Source organism: Aulonocara stuartgranti, assembly GCF_965226115.1.
Source record: "Aulonocara stuartgranti genome assembly, chromosome: 20".
Lineage (NCBI taxonomy): Eukaryota > Metazoa > Chordata > Actinopteri > Cichliformes > Cichlidae > Aulonocara > Aulonocara stuartgranti.
In genome coordinates this window covers 10,496,976-10,513,969 of record NC_138956.1, presented here as the reverse complement: position 1 = coordinate 10,513,969, position 16,994 = coordinate 10,496,976, and the positions used below count along the sequence as shown (strand labels likewise).

Sequence of the window (16,994 nt, the reverse complement as noted above, 5' to 3'; positions counted from 1 at the left end):
AAACAAAAACAAACCTCCAAACTGGATAATTTGGTAACAACTGTTCCCATTTTCTCTAAAAAGGAAATAAAATAAAACATGGCATGTTAATGCAATTCCACAACCAGTACCGCTTAAAAAACTGGGAAAAAAAGTGCAAGTCAGCATGGAAACCTCCATCTCTGCAGAGTGGAGAAAAGGCAAGTTTGTTGTATTTCCTGAAAGAAGTTATTTTCATCTGAATGAAAATGTTAAAACTGATAAAGTGAGAACTCGGACAGATGCTGCAGCCATGAGCATGTTATGTAACAGTGCAAGCTTTAAGTATTCGGATATCCTCATTCTCTCCCGATGATGTGCTGTGTGTATGTGACAATACTTCAGAGTAACTACTTACTGACAAACCGAAATTTAATCCCAAACGTACACAACAAATATGTAACCGTCAGTGAATATGCAATGATACTGTGCAGTGCTGTATGTTTGCACTGATGATACGCCACCATTATGGTTCAGAAGCACGTTTTCTAAGTGTTAATAAGCAACAAGTGACTTTTTCTTAACACGGGTGTGTGAGCTGTGCAGAAAGTTCCGGCTATGGAGTGTCAACTTTTTACTAAACCAACAACCAACCATTTCCTGTTTCATTAATGGCTTTGTATATGTGCGTGCATAAAACTCTCATGTTACAGAGAAGCTTCTGGTAATTGTTCTGTGTCTCCATCAAGCTTCTCCAATCTGCTAAATAATGTAATTATCATTTTCTATCTATATCTCAATTGTCAAATCATGTGACAGCAAATGTCTTTGATTTGGCATGACTCAGTCTACACTGCTCCCATGTGTGAGGAATACCAAGATAGTGAGTTATAATGCTGTTTTATCAGGCTACTATAAGACTCTGCAGTCTTGCATCATTGCAATGTGATGTGCATCACGCAGTGCTTCTACAACAGGAAGTTTCTCTGATTACATTTAAGAATCAGAGGTTCATCACAAGCCACATCACATCACATCTATCTTATCTTATCTTATCTCGTTGGTTTATAAGTCTTTTAGTTTATGACTACGCAGTGGCACAAACTGTTACACCCCATCCTGTCAAACTATCAGACTCAGTGGCTGCAAACACACGCAAATGTATAGATATTCACGTGCGTGTCTGTCAGCACCACGGTTCACGCTGGGCTCTGCCTCGAGCCAGACTGTCGGCTCTCTGCCAGGCGCTCTTCATCAGCTCGAGTGCCTCGCCGCAGCGTTTCTGCACCAATGGATCAGAAACGTCTCTGTGAGGAAGCTCAACCTGTGTGCGGAGAGGGTGCATGAGGGTTACATCCTGACAGTAGTTATCTTCACTGGCTGCACAGTTGCTCTATTTTTTCTTAAACACACAACAATTGACAGACTAAGCGATGTTGTTACCTGAAAAATGGCCTTCCATGCGTCGTCCAAAGCCTGCAGCAATCGATCTCTTTCTCCACAGCCGCTGAAGTACAAAACCCAGGGCGGGAGGAACTGTGCCCGATCAGCTGCAAACTCCTACCAACAAATTGGAGAATAACAGTGATGCTTATTATAGTGTTAAAAAAGTGTTAAAGCAGTGAAATGTAATTTATGCAATGTACATGGGGCAGCCGTGACAGTAAGTCATCTACTAAGTGCAAGGTTGGTGGTTCGATCCCTGGCTCCTCCAGTCTGCATGCAAAAGTGTCCTTGGACAAGATACTGAACCCTGAAGCGTGTTCATAGAAAGCACTCAGGCAAAAAAAACTGCTTGTATGAATTTATGTGTGTTATACAAAGTGTTTTTAGAGCTTGAGAAGAAAACAGCTGTAGAAGAATGAGTCTATTTACCATTTGAGAGAAAATGAGGTAACCCCTCAAACTGAAATCTGATGGCACATTCTGTAAACTTTAGTTCCACCAGATCAGCAGTGCAACAGTTCTTGACTACCTCGAAGGCAACGGCTGTAATCGGCTCAAGCATGAGTTTTATCAACATTCATTAAATTATGATACAATTTCCAGTGGTTCCAGCAGTGCTGTACAATTTCCAGTATAGGACAGAGATTACACTGGTAAGCCATGTTAGCAAAACTAACACCAGCTTTAGAAATGGTCACTCACAATAACACAGTACGCCATGTCTGCCTCCAGGCTGACAGCGATGACATCACAGATGTCAGCGCTGCCCAGTGAACGAAAGAAACTCGTCTGGCAGTCCTGATGGCAAGTCAGCAGCTTCTTGTCTGTCACCACGAGACAACATGGGATACACGGGGTGGGGGAGACACCCTGAGGAATGACCTGGAAGCAAGGTGGTTGTATGTCATTTTAATATGGCCGATACATAGAAGGAAAATAATGCACTTCCTCTTTTAATATCTAAAATAGACCATAACCATTGCTCTTTAAAGAGTTTTTTTATGGTTGGGTGAACCTCATGAGCACTAATGAACAGGCTGTGTTTACTATCTTTCTCTTCTCACCCCTTTAGACACAGACTGGCAGAGTAACTGCATCCATTCAGCCATGTCCTGCTCGTTGTTTGCACTGAGCACCAGCGGAGGGCGCTCTGTCAGGATGACTTGGAAAGCATGTGGACGTTCTGTGTTGTTTGAGCGACGGCAGCCTCCACAGTGCTCTCCTCTTTTGAAGTGAGAGTGAGAGAAGTGAGAGAATACAAACGACATGAGAAAAATATACCAGTGAACTTCAGTGTCTTTGGACATTTGCTTCATGGATTTTGAAGAATCTGCATATGAAGCCTACCCCATGGTGACTGAGAGCAAGGGGGTCACATCTGTTCTTTCTGCATACAGGTACAGAATCCCATTACTGCATGACAAGAGAGCATAGTTACATTCAACTTAACAAAAGACACATTAAACACATACAGTTCACTATGACTGCTAAAGTGAATAGAAGGAAGTGAGGTGTATGGTAAATGTAATCTACACTTTTTGCACATAGTACTCATAAAAGTATGTCAGTGGTGTTAATGCTTATCAGTGGTTTATTTGCTTTTTCAAGGAAAGAGACCTCAGAAAACTGATAACACACAATGCTTGAGGGTTAATGTTTGATATTAAAATAAGGAGACAACAACCTGCTCGTACCTGAGAACGAGGTAGCAGTTCTTCCACTGCTCTTTACCCAGGTATGTAGTTCCAGACCGATACTGCAGAGACCCTTCTTTTGTGCTGGAAAATCCTCCAAGATTTGGTGGACCACCTTGGGGAGATAAAGTCATGTCCATAGGATCCTCCCAGTGAACCAGTGAATACAGTTTAATAGACACTTCAGATACCTGGGAACACAGGTAAGGATCAGTTAGCCACCTCTTTTAAAGTCTGCCAAGAAATATGAAAGCAATAAAGCAGGGACTCTCAATTATTCTACAACCCTACGAAGAAAAACAATCATGAAGATGTTTTTGATCTTCTACTGTGATTAATGGGTTTATGAGATGTGCAAGTCACTGCATTTTGTTTTTATTTACATTTTACACAGTGCCCCAACTGAAACTGGGGTTATGATATTTGATGTTAGGGATGCTAAGCTGTTTTGAAGGAAAGTGGTTATTTTAGTATAAATATGTACTCTAGAGGATGAAATATGTACATATATGTACTCCTACCTGAACAGGTGGACCATGAAGTTCTTTTTTATACATCAGTAATGATTGAAATGAATGTGATCATCGTGTTTAAAGTTACTTTACCTCGGAGTGAGACTCCTGGGAGACAAATTTGGTGAGCGCCAGTTTTTCCATGGTGGCGTCTGTCAGAACTGAGGGGTACGGAGGCTCTCGACATCCTTTTACCATAGCTGACTTGAGACTAGTCAGGAACCAACTAAAAGTCAAGAAGAAATTGACTTGAGGTCAGAAGGAGGCGGGACTGACAACCATTTGGTGGTGTAACCTTCGTGCTTCTATAAAGTCAGTATCTCTCCGGCTCACATCCTTACAGTTGGATGGAAATACTTATTTAGCCTCCTGCTTTGGACATAAAATTAACTTAAGTCACAGAAGAGTCTTCATTTCAGTGCAGATTATTTGATTTCTGACATGTAAGCCCATACATGCATGCAAATATGAAAGGAGAGACTGCGCAGGCATGCTGCAAAGACATAATCATGTCAGACGGACGTAAATACTGTACATGTCAGACACTGCGTGGAGCTAAACTGGTAAAAACAAATATGAGGCACCTTGTCAGCGAGGTGTCAGCTGTGTCCAACAGGAATTTTCTTCGTCTGTTGGTGCAAACCAGAGTTACTGTCTGCTGGTCGAGGCCCACCTAAATGAAAACGACATCATGACATCATCAGAAACAAAACTGTCATGTTTGGCTTCACAACTCAGAGCATGTAGTCTGTATGCGATGTACCCTAAACCTAACCCGCCCTGGGGCGCCTCAGTGCGCCCCAGGCTGGCTGTGGCTACAATGTAGCTTGTCATCACCAGTGTGTGAACGTGTGTGTGAATGGGTGGATGACTGAATGTGTAAAGCGCTTTGGGGTCCTTAGGGACTAGAAAAGCGCTTTACAAATACAGGCCATTTACCAATATAATATGATGAGGTAACTGCGTGCTGCGTAATAGAAACATGCAACTTCTGTAATTAAGAGCTTACTGATATGTAGTCCAGCTCGTTATAAGAAACAGCATCTTCTACTGTGTAGGGCTTCTCTGCTGCACCTGCGGAGGAATACGAGACATGCAGAAATGTTAATCTCATGTGTAAACATTATGTGCAGCCCAAATACAGGCACTGCTATCCTACTACAGCACATTAAGCTGATGTAGTACTCTAAATTATATAAATATGTCAAGATCTTATTGCAGCTTAGATTCTTTTATTTTATTTATATAGTTTTGTATGTAAATCTTCTATTTCTTCTGTGTTTCTCATTTGCTGATATTTCTAATCTTTTCTATTGTTTTCAAATGATTGTGCATCCTATTTATATTATTTATGTGTTCATTTTTTCTCTTTGGCATCTTTTGTGGACAGTAAAGGAAGATTTTGAATGTTCAGGGAAATATGTGTCTTTACTGAGTAACGACAATAAAACTTGAAATTGTGAAACTTGGACACCACTGTTCCCACAACTGTTAAATATATACTTTAAATATATATTGTGGGAACAAATGCCATTATTATTAATTCCCAGTTTAAGTTTTGGACTCGTTCATCCCTTATTACAGACAAGACTTTCACCCTTTCTAAGCAGGTAGATGTAACAGTCAGTCAGCAGCAGATAAAGAGGCTGCAGGTCCCCCTCCATGTGACCTGTGCTCATCCTCACCATCTGAAAACGCAAAGAAAAAGCTGAGACAAGTGTTGGAAACTGTCTGCTGTAAAGCAGCCTACGACATGATGTCGATGTTAGATAAATGACATAATCCACACAGGACTTTTAGAGGGATGCAGTTCATCAGCAGCTTCATTACATTTGTTGATTATCAATGTTACTTAACTCTGTTACATGATGATTTTTGAAGAAATTGGAATCAATTTAGGTTTTTGTTTACAGGGTTGGTGTAAAGTGTGAAACATAACCTGTATCCACTTCTCTGATGTCAAAACCAGCAGGTGCAACAACACTAAAACCACCATCCCTTAAAGACAATAAAAAAAACTCTCTCTCAGTCTTTACCTTGAAGAGCTGCTCCTCATTTTCTCTGAACACATGAATCATAAGCAGCAGCAAGTGATTGTTGTCCACCCTGAAATTTGAATGACGAACACTATTAAACAAACATTAAACAACGATATAACAACAAACAGCTCATTTTGTTCAGCTGCTTACTTAAACTCTGCAGGATGAGAACTTTCAGAGGGACTAAGCTTCTCCTCTTGTAATACTTGTTTTGTTTCTTCAGCTTTAAAAGTCTCTTTGTCTGTTTGTGCGTCTTCCTCCTCCTTCATGACGGGTTCTTGTCCTGCAATCGCTTCTGCTTCTCTTTCATCTTCAAGGCCACCTGAAAAAGTTTGTGACTGGCTAAGCTCTGTAGAGTCATGGTGGCTACCACGCGTGGGAGCAGAGTCTGGACTGTTGGGGGTAAAGCAGCAAACGTCTGCAGGAACAGGAGAGGTCGGCAGGAAGCCGGGGCTTTTGGCCAGAGGGGAGCAAGAGGTCTCTCCTGGGGCCGGATCAGGTGGTTTACCCCCTGAATCCTTACGAAAGGGCTGCTGTGCAGGAGGCTCGGAGCGCCGATAAGAGCATTTGCTATTTTTGTCCTCCTCTGGATGTTCCCAGGTGTCCTCTCGATCCAGAGTCCCATTGAGCTGGTCAATGACGTCACACAGCGGTTGGCCCAAGCTGTCCATGGAGGTGTCTGCCATCTCTGGGAGTCGCAGGCCTGTTCCATCATCACGTCCTTCATCCAGAACCTCTGATCCAAGCCGGCTTCTCCTCAACTCTCCTTCATCATACAGCTTCACTATAGAGCAGTTAACTAAATCAGCATCTACTGAAGTGATGCTACTTTCCATTTCCACTTGTTCAGAGGAGATGGAGTTATGGGTGCTGCTGATGGAATCTGTAAAGCTCTTTCCACGTCTCTTCTTTGTTGGTTTCCTTCGTTTTGCCATCCTGGAACAACAGAGGCGTTAGCGCTTGTTCAAAACACCAGAAATATGTGCATGCCAGTAACGGAAGCTGTATCTACCCTACCTAATAACCTCAAGCTCATTGCTGTTGATCTCCGTGTCATCCCCTGTGGTGGTGCTACTGTGGCGGCTAGGCACATGAACTGGTGTGACGTCAGCTGAGGTATTGGTGTCAGAGTCCTCGTTGAACGGGTTGTGTCTGAATGTGGGACTGTGAGGAGACACAGGCGGTAGCTTCACCCTCACAGTGGTAGAAAGCACCACAGTGTCGCTTATGACCGTCTGTGGATCAGAGCCACTGGATCGTGGGCAGCTTGCCTGGTCAGTCAGGTCACCCTCTACCATGAAAAGGCACAGAGATTCAATTATTTCATGCAAAAGCAGCAGCAGTTACTACATTTACATTGACACCATTGTAGAAATACACAGAATTTTTTCGTTTGCACCGTCCTGTTGGTTTGGTAGCAAATACTACAAAGAAGTAATGTGAAGGAGAATTCTTTCTATTCATGCATTTTTATCAGAATGTGAGAAGTGACCAACAAAACAGCGCCACAAAAAAGTGCGTGTATTCCTTCACCTGTGTAGCACAACAAATGTTAGAGACTGCAGAGTTCTTGGTAGGCCTTTGGCAGAGTCAAAAAAAGCACAAAATGCAACAAGTAAGAGCTCAGTTAGGCACACAGGCAGAGGTTTTCTTTTCACAGGCACAGACCTAGGTCAAGCTTTATCACTGTAGCTGGCAGAGTTAGATGATACATGGATATGTCTGAATAATTTAGAGGAATCAGTATTTGACATTAGGGTTATTAATAATGACTGTTGTGTTTTTGTACAAGCTGCATTTGACAATTATATTCTCATCAAAGCTTCAGAAAATGGAATAAGCATGCTTTGTCAAGAATATAGAGAGCCATTGGCAGCTAGGATGGCTCTGCAAAAGGAGAATAGCATTTGTTATCCAACAGCATCCTGCTTTTTCTAAAAGGTGGATATCTGGAATTGAGGTATTAAGAACTAGAACATCTGTGCATGACAGAAACCTGGAGTATCTCAGCCCTGATGTCAGCAAATAGGACTACAGCTTAAAGAGTTAGACGACTTTGAAGATTTCTCCAAACAAACGATGTTCGGACCAATAATTTTTTGTCCGTGGAATGAACTGTGACAAATTTCACATTTGCAGATTGCGTGTGCATGCGGGAGCTTAATGTATACACATGTGGTAAAATATAGTAAAAGCTCATTTGAACTCTGCGACCAAGAACGATCATCACCTTACACTACAGCTTAGCTGAACCTAGGCCAGTGCAACGCATGACACAGGACAACATTACACAAAATGGTATGCCAGACAGACAGACACACAGTGTACCGGAGACAGACTCAATGAGGTGAGTTACAGCTACTTCAGGAGCATCTCTTGCTGTGGTAAATAATAAGGCATAGTGAGCACAGGGACCATTCTCCCAACAAGTAACACATGCACAACATGACGGAAGCAAATACAAATGAGGGCAAAATTATTAGTCCAACTATGACATTTAAAGCTTATGTCAAAAATGTCCTTTTTTTTTTTTTAAACAGAGCAAGGAATTTTTCAACACATTTCTAAACATACTAGTTTTTTTTAGAAACCATAGATAAGTTCAATTTGCACACAATAACATTATTATTTCAGGGGGAAAAAAAATCCAGGATCAATATTATTAGCCTCCTGAAAAACTGACCTTTTTACTGAGCCATAGCACAAACTACTTTAACTTTGTGATAGTCAAAGTAAAATCAAGTTAAAGCTGAGGGTTATCTTCCAGTTTACACAGTATAAAAACTTCAGCGAGGGTTTGAGCTGTCACTTGAGAAATCATCATGCCAAAAACACAAAAAAATCTGTTAGACTCAAGAAAAACAATTGTTGACGCTCACAAACCAGGAGATGGATATACAAAGCATTTCTAAAGTGTTATGAACTGGAGTGAGAACTATCATCAAGAAATTCAAAGAGAGCGACACAGCACAGAACAAACCTGGCTGAGGTAGCAAGGGAACAATTTCAAAGACCGAGTCGGGAATTGTACTCTCAAAGAAGACGATCACTAGAACCTTGCACAGGAATGGACTGTGAGGTTGTAGACCAAGAAAAACTTATGTGCAGTGAAACACAGTGGTGGGAGTATGAGGAAGTAGGTATGCTTCAGTGTTTCTGGTACTGCGAATCTCATCAAGGTGAAAGGAATCCTAAAGAAAGAAGGATATGTGAAGATTTTCAAAGAAACCCTCAAGCAGGCCGCAGCAAAACTGGGTCTGACACCATTAATCCAAACATAAGTCGCTCCTGGAGATGAACTACCTCCAGTTAACCAAAGTGAATGTTACTGATTGGCCTGTACAAAGCCTGACTTGAGTCCTCAAAAACTGTGGGATGAACTGAAGATTGAGATCCATGCCAGAAGACCATCGAATCTGGAGGAGCTTGAGAGAATCGCAAAAGAAAAATGAACTGGGATTGCTCAGCAGACGTGAAACAAACTCCTGCAGGCTGTTATCCAGCAAAAAAGATACACAACTGACTTTTAGCATCAGGAGAGCTAATAACTGTGACCCTGGTAGTTTTTGTGAAATAATTTTGTTCTCTGTGTAAAATAATGAAAGCATCTAAAATAAAACAAGGATGTTTGGAAAAGCTGCATTAAAACAAATCTTTGGCCTGTTTAACAGCACTCGGAAAATAATTTTAAAAACAAAAATGTTCATAGTGGGGCTTATAATTTTGTACTCATTTATAACCCACCCAACACCGAGTTCCCAGGTGAAACAAACTTACTAGTCAATGTTTATGATGACCTTCCTGTAAAATAAGCCTCTCTTCTAACTGAATTAATATGATTATTTAATAAAGCTTTACTAAAGTCTTTCAGCTGGAAGTACCTATGTCCTATGCGTGTGTTTATTAAATGCTACCTTTTCTATGAGGTTCACTTTTGTAATTATTAGGGGTGCAACAATACTCGTATCGATATTGAACCGTTCGATACAGTGCTTTCGGTTCGGTACGCATATGTATCGAACAATACAAAATAAATTTTTAATTTATTTTATCAACTTTCCTGCTGACGATGCTGTCTGTGTTGAGCGCTCAGTGGATCTGCGCTCGACAGTACAGCCTAGGCTGAGTAGTCGAACGCAGATTCACTGAGCGCAGGGCAAGCTAGCGAGACAGAAGTTAAGCTCTCCTTGCAACATGGCAAATTGAACCTCCCCCACCCTCATTCAGATCTGGCGTTTGGAATTATTTTGGTTTTCATGTGACGTATGACCCTGAAGGTAAGCGAGTCATGGACTAAAGTAAAACAGTATGTTGGATGTGCCACGCAATGCTCAATTACATGGATGGGACCTAGTGTGTTAGTGCAGTTAGCTCATTAACGTGTTGGCCGTCCAGCCCCATGCACAGGCGATCCGTGGTAGCTCGTTAACGGAGATTTGCCGTGTTGTGGCGTTAACATCATTTCAACGAGATTTACGCTGACAGCACTAGTGGGAACACAACAAATATGACTGCACATTTACACAGACATCATCCTAGTGCAAAGACAAGCGGAAGCAGACAAAAACAACAAGCATGCTACTAACTTTAGCCGAGTCATTTAGACAGCCGTTAGCACATGATTCTCCTTATGGGGACCTGATATGTTTAATATGCTGCTGAGAATATAGCCCAGAAGAAGCGGATAGTATAGCTTTTATTTTGGAAAGAGCCATTTCTCTGTAATAAACTCTCTTTTCCAAAGATGAGTGATTTCTCAATCAGATACAGGGCTCGCAAAATCGCCTGCTCGATGTCCTGGGGCTAGCGATTTTTCCAGTCGGGCTACCAAAATCTATCTCTGCCCTGCCCGTCGGGCTATCGTAGGAAGGAAAAATATATGTCAATGCTTTTGCATTCTTTCGGAAATGTAGCTGGGTAATTATGTCATTGGCATCGGTGAGCCACTGCCAATATGTGACATATTGAAATCGAGTTTGAATTTGCGCTTGTTTTTTGCTTTCACTTGTTTCACTTTGCAATTGTGCGAACTGTGTATAGAGAGCGACAGCACTGATTGGTGAGTGATGATAATTACAAGTGAAATCTCCTGCAGCAAGCTTAAACATGTGAGAGGTTGATCGCGCAGAGAATCGCTGAGCGTTATGTGAGTGCCTGTGTAAAAGCAGCAGGATATATATTGTAGCGGGTCAGGGCTGTTCCGGGTTCTGTTTGTACAGTTATGTTTTGTTTATGTTGCCATAGTGACGGGTGACGCCCTCTCGCTGCAACGGTGTGTCCTTCCGGGGTCAGAGGGCGCCCTGTGTGTTGTTGTTGTTGCTGTTGCTGCGCTGCTGTGCTCCCTGGCTAGCTCACGGGAAGCAAGCCTAAACGATACCTCCGTCTCCTCGTTGTCTGAGCTCGCCACATTGGTGTCAGAAGTGGGATGATGGTGGCGCCCCATGTTCTGACCCGAGTGACTTCCCCCCCCCCTCGTGACCGGCCAGTGCGCCAAAAGAAGGCACCTGGACATTTGCAGGACTTTGTGTGGGGTAATGGGGTCGTTGGGGACGACTGACCCCTTAGGTGGGGGCTATGTAGCGGGTCAGGGCTGTCACAAGCGAAATAACCAGGGCTGCACATAAGTGGTCCGCAGGTGCGCATTCGCTGTCAAAATAAAAAACGGGCACAAGATAAGAAGTTGCAACGCGTGTTTGCATACATAAGATTTTCAGGAGGAGGACAGACATTTGTTTAGAACTCTTAAAGATGTCGAAGAAGCTCCTTTAAGCAATTACTGTGATGTTCCTCCACCTCCAAAGAAATGTCAGAAGGAGTCCGAACCACAAAAGAAGCACGTATTCTCGGAAAAGTAGTTGCAGGAGGTGAGCTGGCTTCAAACAAATGATGAACGCACAGAGATGTGGTGCGGAATGTGCCGTGAAAATTTAATAAATGACAAATTAAAAAGGCATTAACATTTTTTTGTATCGAAAAAATATCGAACCGTGACACCAAAGTATCAAACCGAACCGTGAATTTTGTGTATTGTTGTACCCCTAGTAATTATGGAAGAAAGCACTGTGCTTTTAAATTTGTATTAAATGTACACAATGCAATTTTAAATTCCCAGCTATGGGAGTAAATGTACATCACATTCATTCATAAAAAGTCAGTCATGTGTCACAAAACTTCAGATTGAAATTTGCCTACAATTCAACTGAAATCACCTACATAAAACTCAACCACTCTTACCCATTTCCCATTAAGTGTATTTCTGTGTCTTGAGATACAATATTTTACACCAGCTAGCAGTTTTTACTGGTAGAGTATCCAGCATGCTTTAAGCACAAACATGCCAGACAGTAGGAAGGAAAGGAAGGAAGGAGGCATGGTAGGGCAGGAGAGGGAGGGTTGACCAATGTCCCACCTTCCCAGTCTGCACTTGGCAATGACTGCAACACGGGGAAGATGTCACCAAAATCATAATCTAAAAAAAGGAGGGAATAACATTCAACATTAGAGAGAGGTGGAGTGGAGACAGGTGAGAGGAGACTTAGTCAATGTCACAGAAACAGTAAAACAACATGATATGTGGAACACAAAATAACAGAATCAATGCGGAAAACTAGACTAAAAAAAGGAGAACTGGCTTGGTGCTTTGTGGGGTGTGAATGGGAAATGCTTAGTGCTGCAATCACCCTGATGACAATATTCAATGACAAATGGCATCTGCACGCCAAGTCAGCTGATAAAATGCACTTTGATATCTGTGAGTAATAAAAGGCCAAGGTCAAACTAACTTCTGCTTTGACATGCCATTAGCCTGACATCACAGTATGAGCAAAAGCACATGAGTGTGTGATTGCACTGATGTGAACCCTGATTACATCATAAACCCCAAAATACAGCCTGCCATGCCTGCATGTCCTCTCAGCAGAAGAGCAGAATATAATGACACGAGAGCTAATTCCACACACTGCAGACACAGCAACACTTAAAACTAACACTACATATTTCTATTGGCTATTAAAAAAAATTCAATAAATAAAATAAACTGACTACTCAATCTTGACTTTAAGGGCTATTAAAGAATTAATAGCGTGTAAAGTTGCAAAGATTGCAAAACCAGTTAGTCTGTTTCTCTACTCTAAAACACACATAATCAAATCTGAAGAAAAGTAAGAAAAGCAGGAAATAAAAATTAGCTACGGATTAGCACATTAAGTACACCTTACCTTCACTAGAAGGAGCTATGGCACTATCATCCCACTCCAGGTTGGTGGAGGTGAGGGAAGTGAAGGAGTGCAGAGACAGGCTGTCTGAGCTGGGCAGTCTTTCCTCAAAGTCCAGCAGGTTCTGTGGTTTGTAGTATTCTGGCATGTAGGGGGCCACATCTAGATAGGGCACATCCTGAACCACCAAGACCCAACAAAAACATATAGTTATGCTGCAGTCATTTAAGAAATTTAGCTTGTATTGATATGGTAGTCAAGTATATGCTAACCAGCTCCAGATCGAAGCGAATGAACTCCAGGCCGGACACCAGTGTGAGAAAGAGCGTGAGGTGGTCGTGACTGCAGACCAGTGCGTTCCTACCCGTGAAGAATTTTTTTAAAAAACAAAAATTTGTGAGACGTGTTCACAAAAGACAATGTTTCAGTTTCAATATAACTGATTAGCAACATTTCATTTCCTTTAAGCCATCGGGATCAAACGACTAGATGACTTACTTGAAATAATACTTATGCAGCAGTGCTTGGTTCTCCTGAAAGAGCCGAAGATAGCTCTCTAAAGAGCTCTCGCTCAGTGCCAGGTATAGCCATGCACGACCTACAAACAACAAACATAATAGTTCAGTAATAATTTACTCTCCAAGTACTCCACATGTGTGTGTGCTGGTCTAAGAGAGATGCCTCACTTCGACCAAGGTTGGTTGCTATGTGCTGAAGCTCATCTATCTGCCGCACAGCCTCTCTTCTAGTGAAGTGAAGGACCAGCACCCAGTAGCCTGAAGAAATGTCTTGCAGCCTGCAGTGAAAAGTGTATATGTAAACTGAAACCAAAAGCATCCACAAGTTGTAACAGATATCATGGATGGACATAATTCTTGCAGAAAAACACAGAAAAAATACAACTGATACAAATGTTTGCTCTTTCAATCCATAGACTTTATACAAAAGATCTATTCAACATCTGGATCTGAAAACTGAAGCAGTGCAGAAGAGATTTTAAACAGCATTCTCCCTCATCAGCAGGGGGAGTCTCACACAGCTGCAAAAAGTCAGAGCGCATAGCAAAAGTGGACTGTTCGTCCATTGATTCATGGCCTCAGTAAACATTTTCTGGAAGAGTTTATGGTCTCAGTTTCTAGGTTCAGGTCTTATGGAAACAGAACATGATGTTTATTTTGTACAAGGCTATGCTTTAGGGCAGGACCATCTTGTTGTTGACAAATCGAACAAGCTGTCTCCACACTCATGGCCTTTGATCAATGATAAATGGGCTTTGATCAATGATCAATGGACTTTGATCGGTGGTTGTTTATCAACGGTTGTGACAATTTGCATATTAATGATCAAGACACTGACCTCACAGCTCATTGTTCATTCATTGGGCTGGTCTCAGTTACTGTACAAATGTTCTGTTTTTTAAGGTTGGGGAAACCTACAGTCAGCTGAGACTGAAAAAGTCATTTGGATGAGTGACGAAACCAACCTTTTGGGGTGTCTACACACTGACATGTAGCTTGAAAGGACTCAAATGGCAACAAGTAAAATGCTCAGCTTGATGGGAATTTTGCAAATCATGGTGTCATGGTAGCTTTTATGTACAGTGTGTGCAATCTGCTTCTAGTGACCATCTTACCCATATAGCAGAGCGTGGTCAAGGTGTTCACAGAGCCGTTGCAGTACCCGATCGTGATTCCGAATAGCTGGAGTTTCATCCTCGCAGGCAGCAAAGTAACTCTGCAGCTGTGAAGAGACATCGTTGGTTTGTTTTGTTGTTCATTCACTCTAGACAAATAAAATAGCCACCAATAACCATGTAAAGGACCTCTTCCCATGACTGAATTTGTAAAACTGGTCATTCACTGTTATTTGTATTGCTTTAGTTTCACACAACGGCATCTTTGATTTCAAACTATCTGTTTGAAATCAAAGATGATGTTGTATGAAACTAAAGCAATATAATTGATGATGAAGTTAAAGTATATTTATGGATGCCATCAACACTGCATGAATAACATTTAGGACAAGGTCTCAAGAAAATTAATCATACAATACAACACACAGTTAACCAAGGAATTTAAGCCAAGTCAAGGACTTGCCAAGAAAGTTCGCCTTTCATGATTTACATTGACAGTCAAGGTAAGTTGGCTGCAGCACAGACTTCATAAAATATCTTTGACTCTGGGCTGGAGACTTCAGCTAGCTATAGGATATGCATGTATTTCTTGTTACCTATAATAGGGACAGGAGGTACTAAACAGGCTTTAGTTCATACATTGTTCACGTGATTGGTCTTCAATGTGATTAGTGATGAGCGGTGCCACTTCTATCCTTGTAGTGACTATTTCACTTCAAATCGCATGTGCTGGCACCGAGGACCAAATAGTGACAGGCAACACTGTTTCATTGTCCTGGACTGACCTGCAAAGCCCCTTGAACTTAATCCTGAACCTAATATAATGTATTAAAATACCAAAGCATGAACAAACTGTGTGCGCTTTGGGGTTTGAGGATTGCAACTCAAGAAAAAAACGATCATTTATTTCCTGTGACTTTATTCACATGACTAATGTTTGTCAGAGGTAAACACTGTACATTTGCCCACAAGCTTGAGGAATATCTGCTTACAAGCACTGTTACAGTCCTTTAGGTGTCAGTCCAATAAAACATATGAACATGGTAAATTACAGGGTAAAACATGGTGAAACACAAATATTTGCTTGATGGAATAAACAAATATGGAATTTTTCTAATTCAAACACCCGATTATGGGACTGGTGATTTGGACTGGAAAATACAACACAGATAAATGAAAATGTCAAGGGGAAGAAGATTAAATATATAAATAACAGTAATAATATAAAACGATATAAAACAATAAATAAAATGACAAAAAATAAATCATTAAATAGAAAAACGTGGTTTTTGAAAACGAATGCAAAAGCTAACTGGGAGAGAAGAAGGAAGACGGTGCAATGCTGTCTGTCAGGTTATAGGAAATGTTCCACAACACCTAGCAGATCTGCACATGACTTCCAAAATGGCCCATTACTTACATTTAAAATCAAGAGCAAAGATCCACTGACCTCTTTTGCTACAAATGTGTCGGATTTATGGTTGCAGGTATGTTTATAACAGATGCCGCAGTAAACAAACACAGGGGCTTGGTGTCACTTTTGTTACCATAGCCAAAAAAGACACAAACTTCTACTTAACTGAGAGCTGGAGCCATAAAACATTATATGAAACATCTACTGCGCTATTTTCTCTTTATCAGTAGGGGCAAGGCCCTCCTGTGTCCTCCTGACTTGAAAGTTGCCCTCTTTAGCAGACAAAAGATGACCTAATGTTAGCTATAGTGATTCAAACGTGTGAAAAATCTTAACGCGAAAATGTCTGGCAGTATTTTAGCGGTAACCAACCCCAGCAGCGCTTACCTTCTTAACAGAAAATGAGATATTTTCCAATATACGATCCTTTACTTTCAGTTGATCCATCACTGGTCTGTTGGCAGCTTTCAGCAGGCAGTCAGCTGACTCAAAGCACTTGTTTTGCTAAAGCTAACGCCGCCTGCAGTAGCTTGCTAACATTATCCTGCCCACCAACACAACTGGTTTCCAAACTAGCAATATAGGACTAATGTCAGTGTTAGCGACCGACACTAGCTCGGGACTATAGTGCTAACGCCAAAAAAACAGCGAAGCGGTGTAACCTCAGTCACTGAACAGCCCGGTTAACCTAGTGCAGTTACCCTATGGCTGTGCATTAGCTTTAGCCACTCGACTTTTTTTTTCTAGGGGCTTGCGATAGCTAACAAGTTTTAAAGTTAACCCACATTTTACTGTTAGTAGAACTGATTTTTCTCACACTCTGCGTTTTATTACTTTGACTGCCACTTGTGAACTACGCCTACTTTAAGTCACCTCTTTGTGCTTATTTCCGTAGTTAATTAATCAATGTAACGCATGCTAAGGTTACTTTCATGCTATCGTCTTCTGAGTGACAACTGAACTCACGCCGTCAGTGAGTTACGTCAATGACGTCATCCGGTTTGTTAATCGCAGACTGAAGGACCTTAAATTTTCGCAAATTTAAAGATTTTATGCTCAGAATTGTGCCAAAACCCAATATCAA

At 41.5% G+C, this 16,994-nt stretch overlaps 1 protein-coding gene across 2 annotated transcripts; it reads right to left on the bottom strand.

Annotated features, from left to right (window-relative positions):
* Positions 1 to 1,004: 1,004 nt before the first annotated feature.
* Positions 1,005 to 16,884, bottom strand: plekhm2 (pleckstrin homology domain containing, family M (with RUN domain) member 2). 2 transcript variants are annotated; one of them, XM_082518998.1, is made up of 20 exons: positions 16,298 to 16,884; positions 14,497 to 14,603; positions 13,550 to 13,659; positions 13,362 to 13,461; positions 13,136 to 13,223; positions 12,867 to 13,041; positions 12,059 to 12,118; positions 6,667 to 6,940; positions 5,800 to 6,585; positions 5,647 to 5,716; positions 5,208 to 5,298; positions 4,620 to 4,684; positions 4,195 to 4,283; positions 3,704 to 3,836; positions 3,099 to 3,289; positions 2,752 to 2,817; positions 2,469 to 2,628; positions 2,107 to 2,286; positions 1,402 to 1,518; positions 1,005 to 1,282 (listed from the first exon to the last, which is right to left on the bottom strand). In XM_082518998.1, the coding sequence occupies exons 1-20, from the start codon at positions 16,355 to 16,357 to the stop codon at positions 1,145 to 1,147; spliced, it is 3,060 nt and encodes a 1,019-aa protein (XP_082375124.1). In that variant the 5' UTR covers positions 16,358 to 16,884; the 3' UTR covers positions 1,005 to 1,144. The 2 variants fall into 2 exon arrangements, with proteins under 2 accessions (XP_082375124.1, XP_082375125.1); XM_082518999.1 differs by lacking the exon at positions 12,059 to 12,118.
* Positions 16,885 to 16,994: the final 110 nt, after the last annotated feature.

Bases quoted from the DNA above. Each gene is read 5' to 3' on its own strand.
- plekhm2 (XM_082518998.1), bottom strand. From the start codon at position 16,357: ATGGATCAACTGAAAGTAAAGGATCGTATATTGGAAAATATCTCATTT. The intron at 13,660-14,496 runs GTAAGATGGTCA...TTTTCACTGCAG, and splicing joins GACCACGCTCTGCTATATGG to GCTGCAAGACATTTCTTCAG. The intron at 1,519-2,106 runs GTGAGTGACCAT...ATTTGTTGGTAG, and splicing joins ACATGGCGTACTGTGTTATT to GAGTTTGCAGCTGATCGGGC.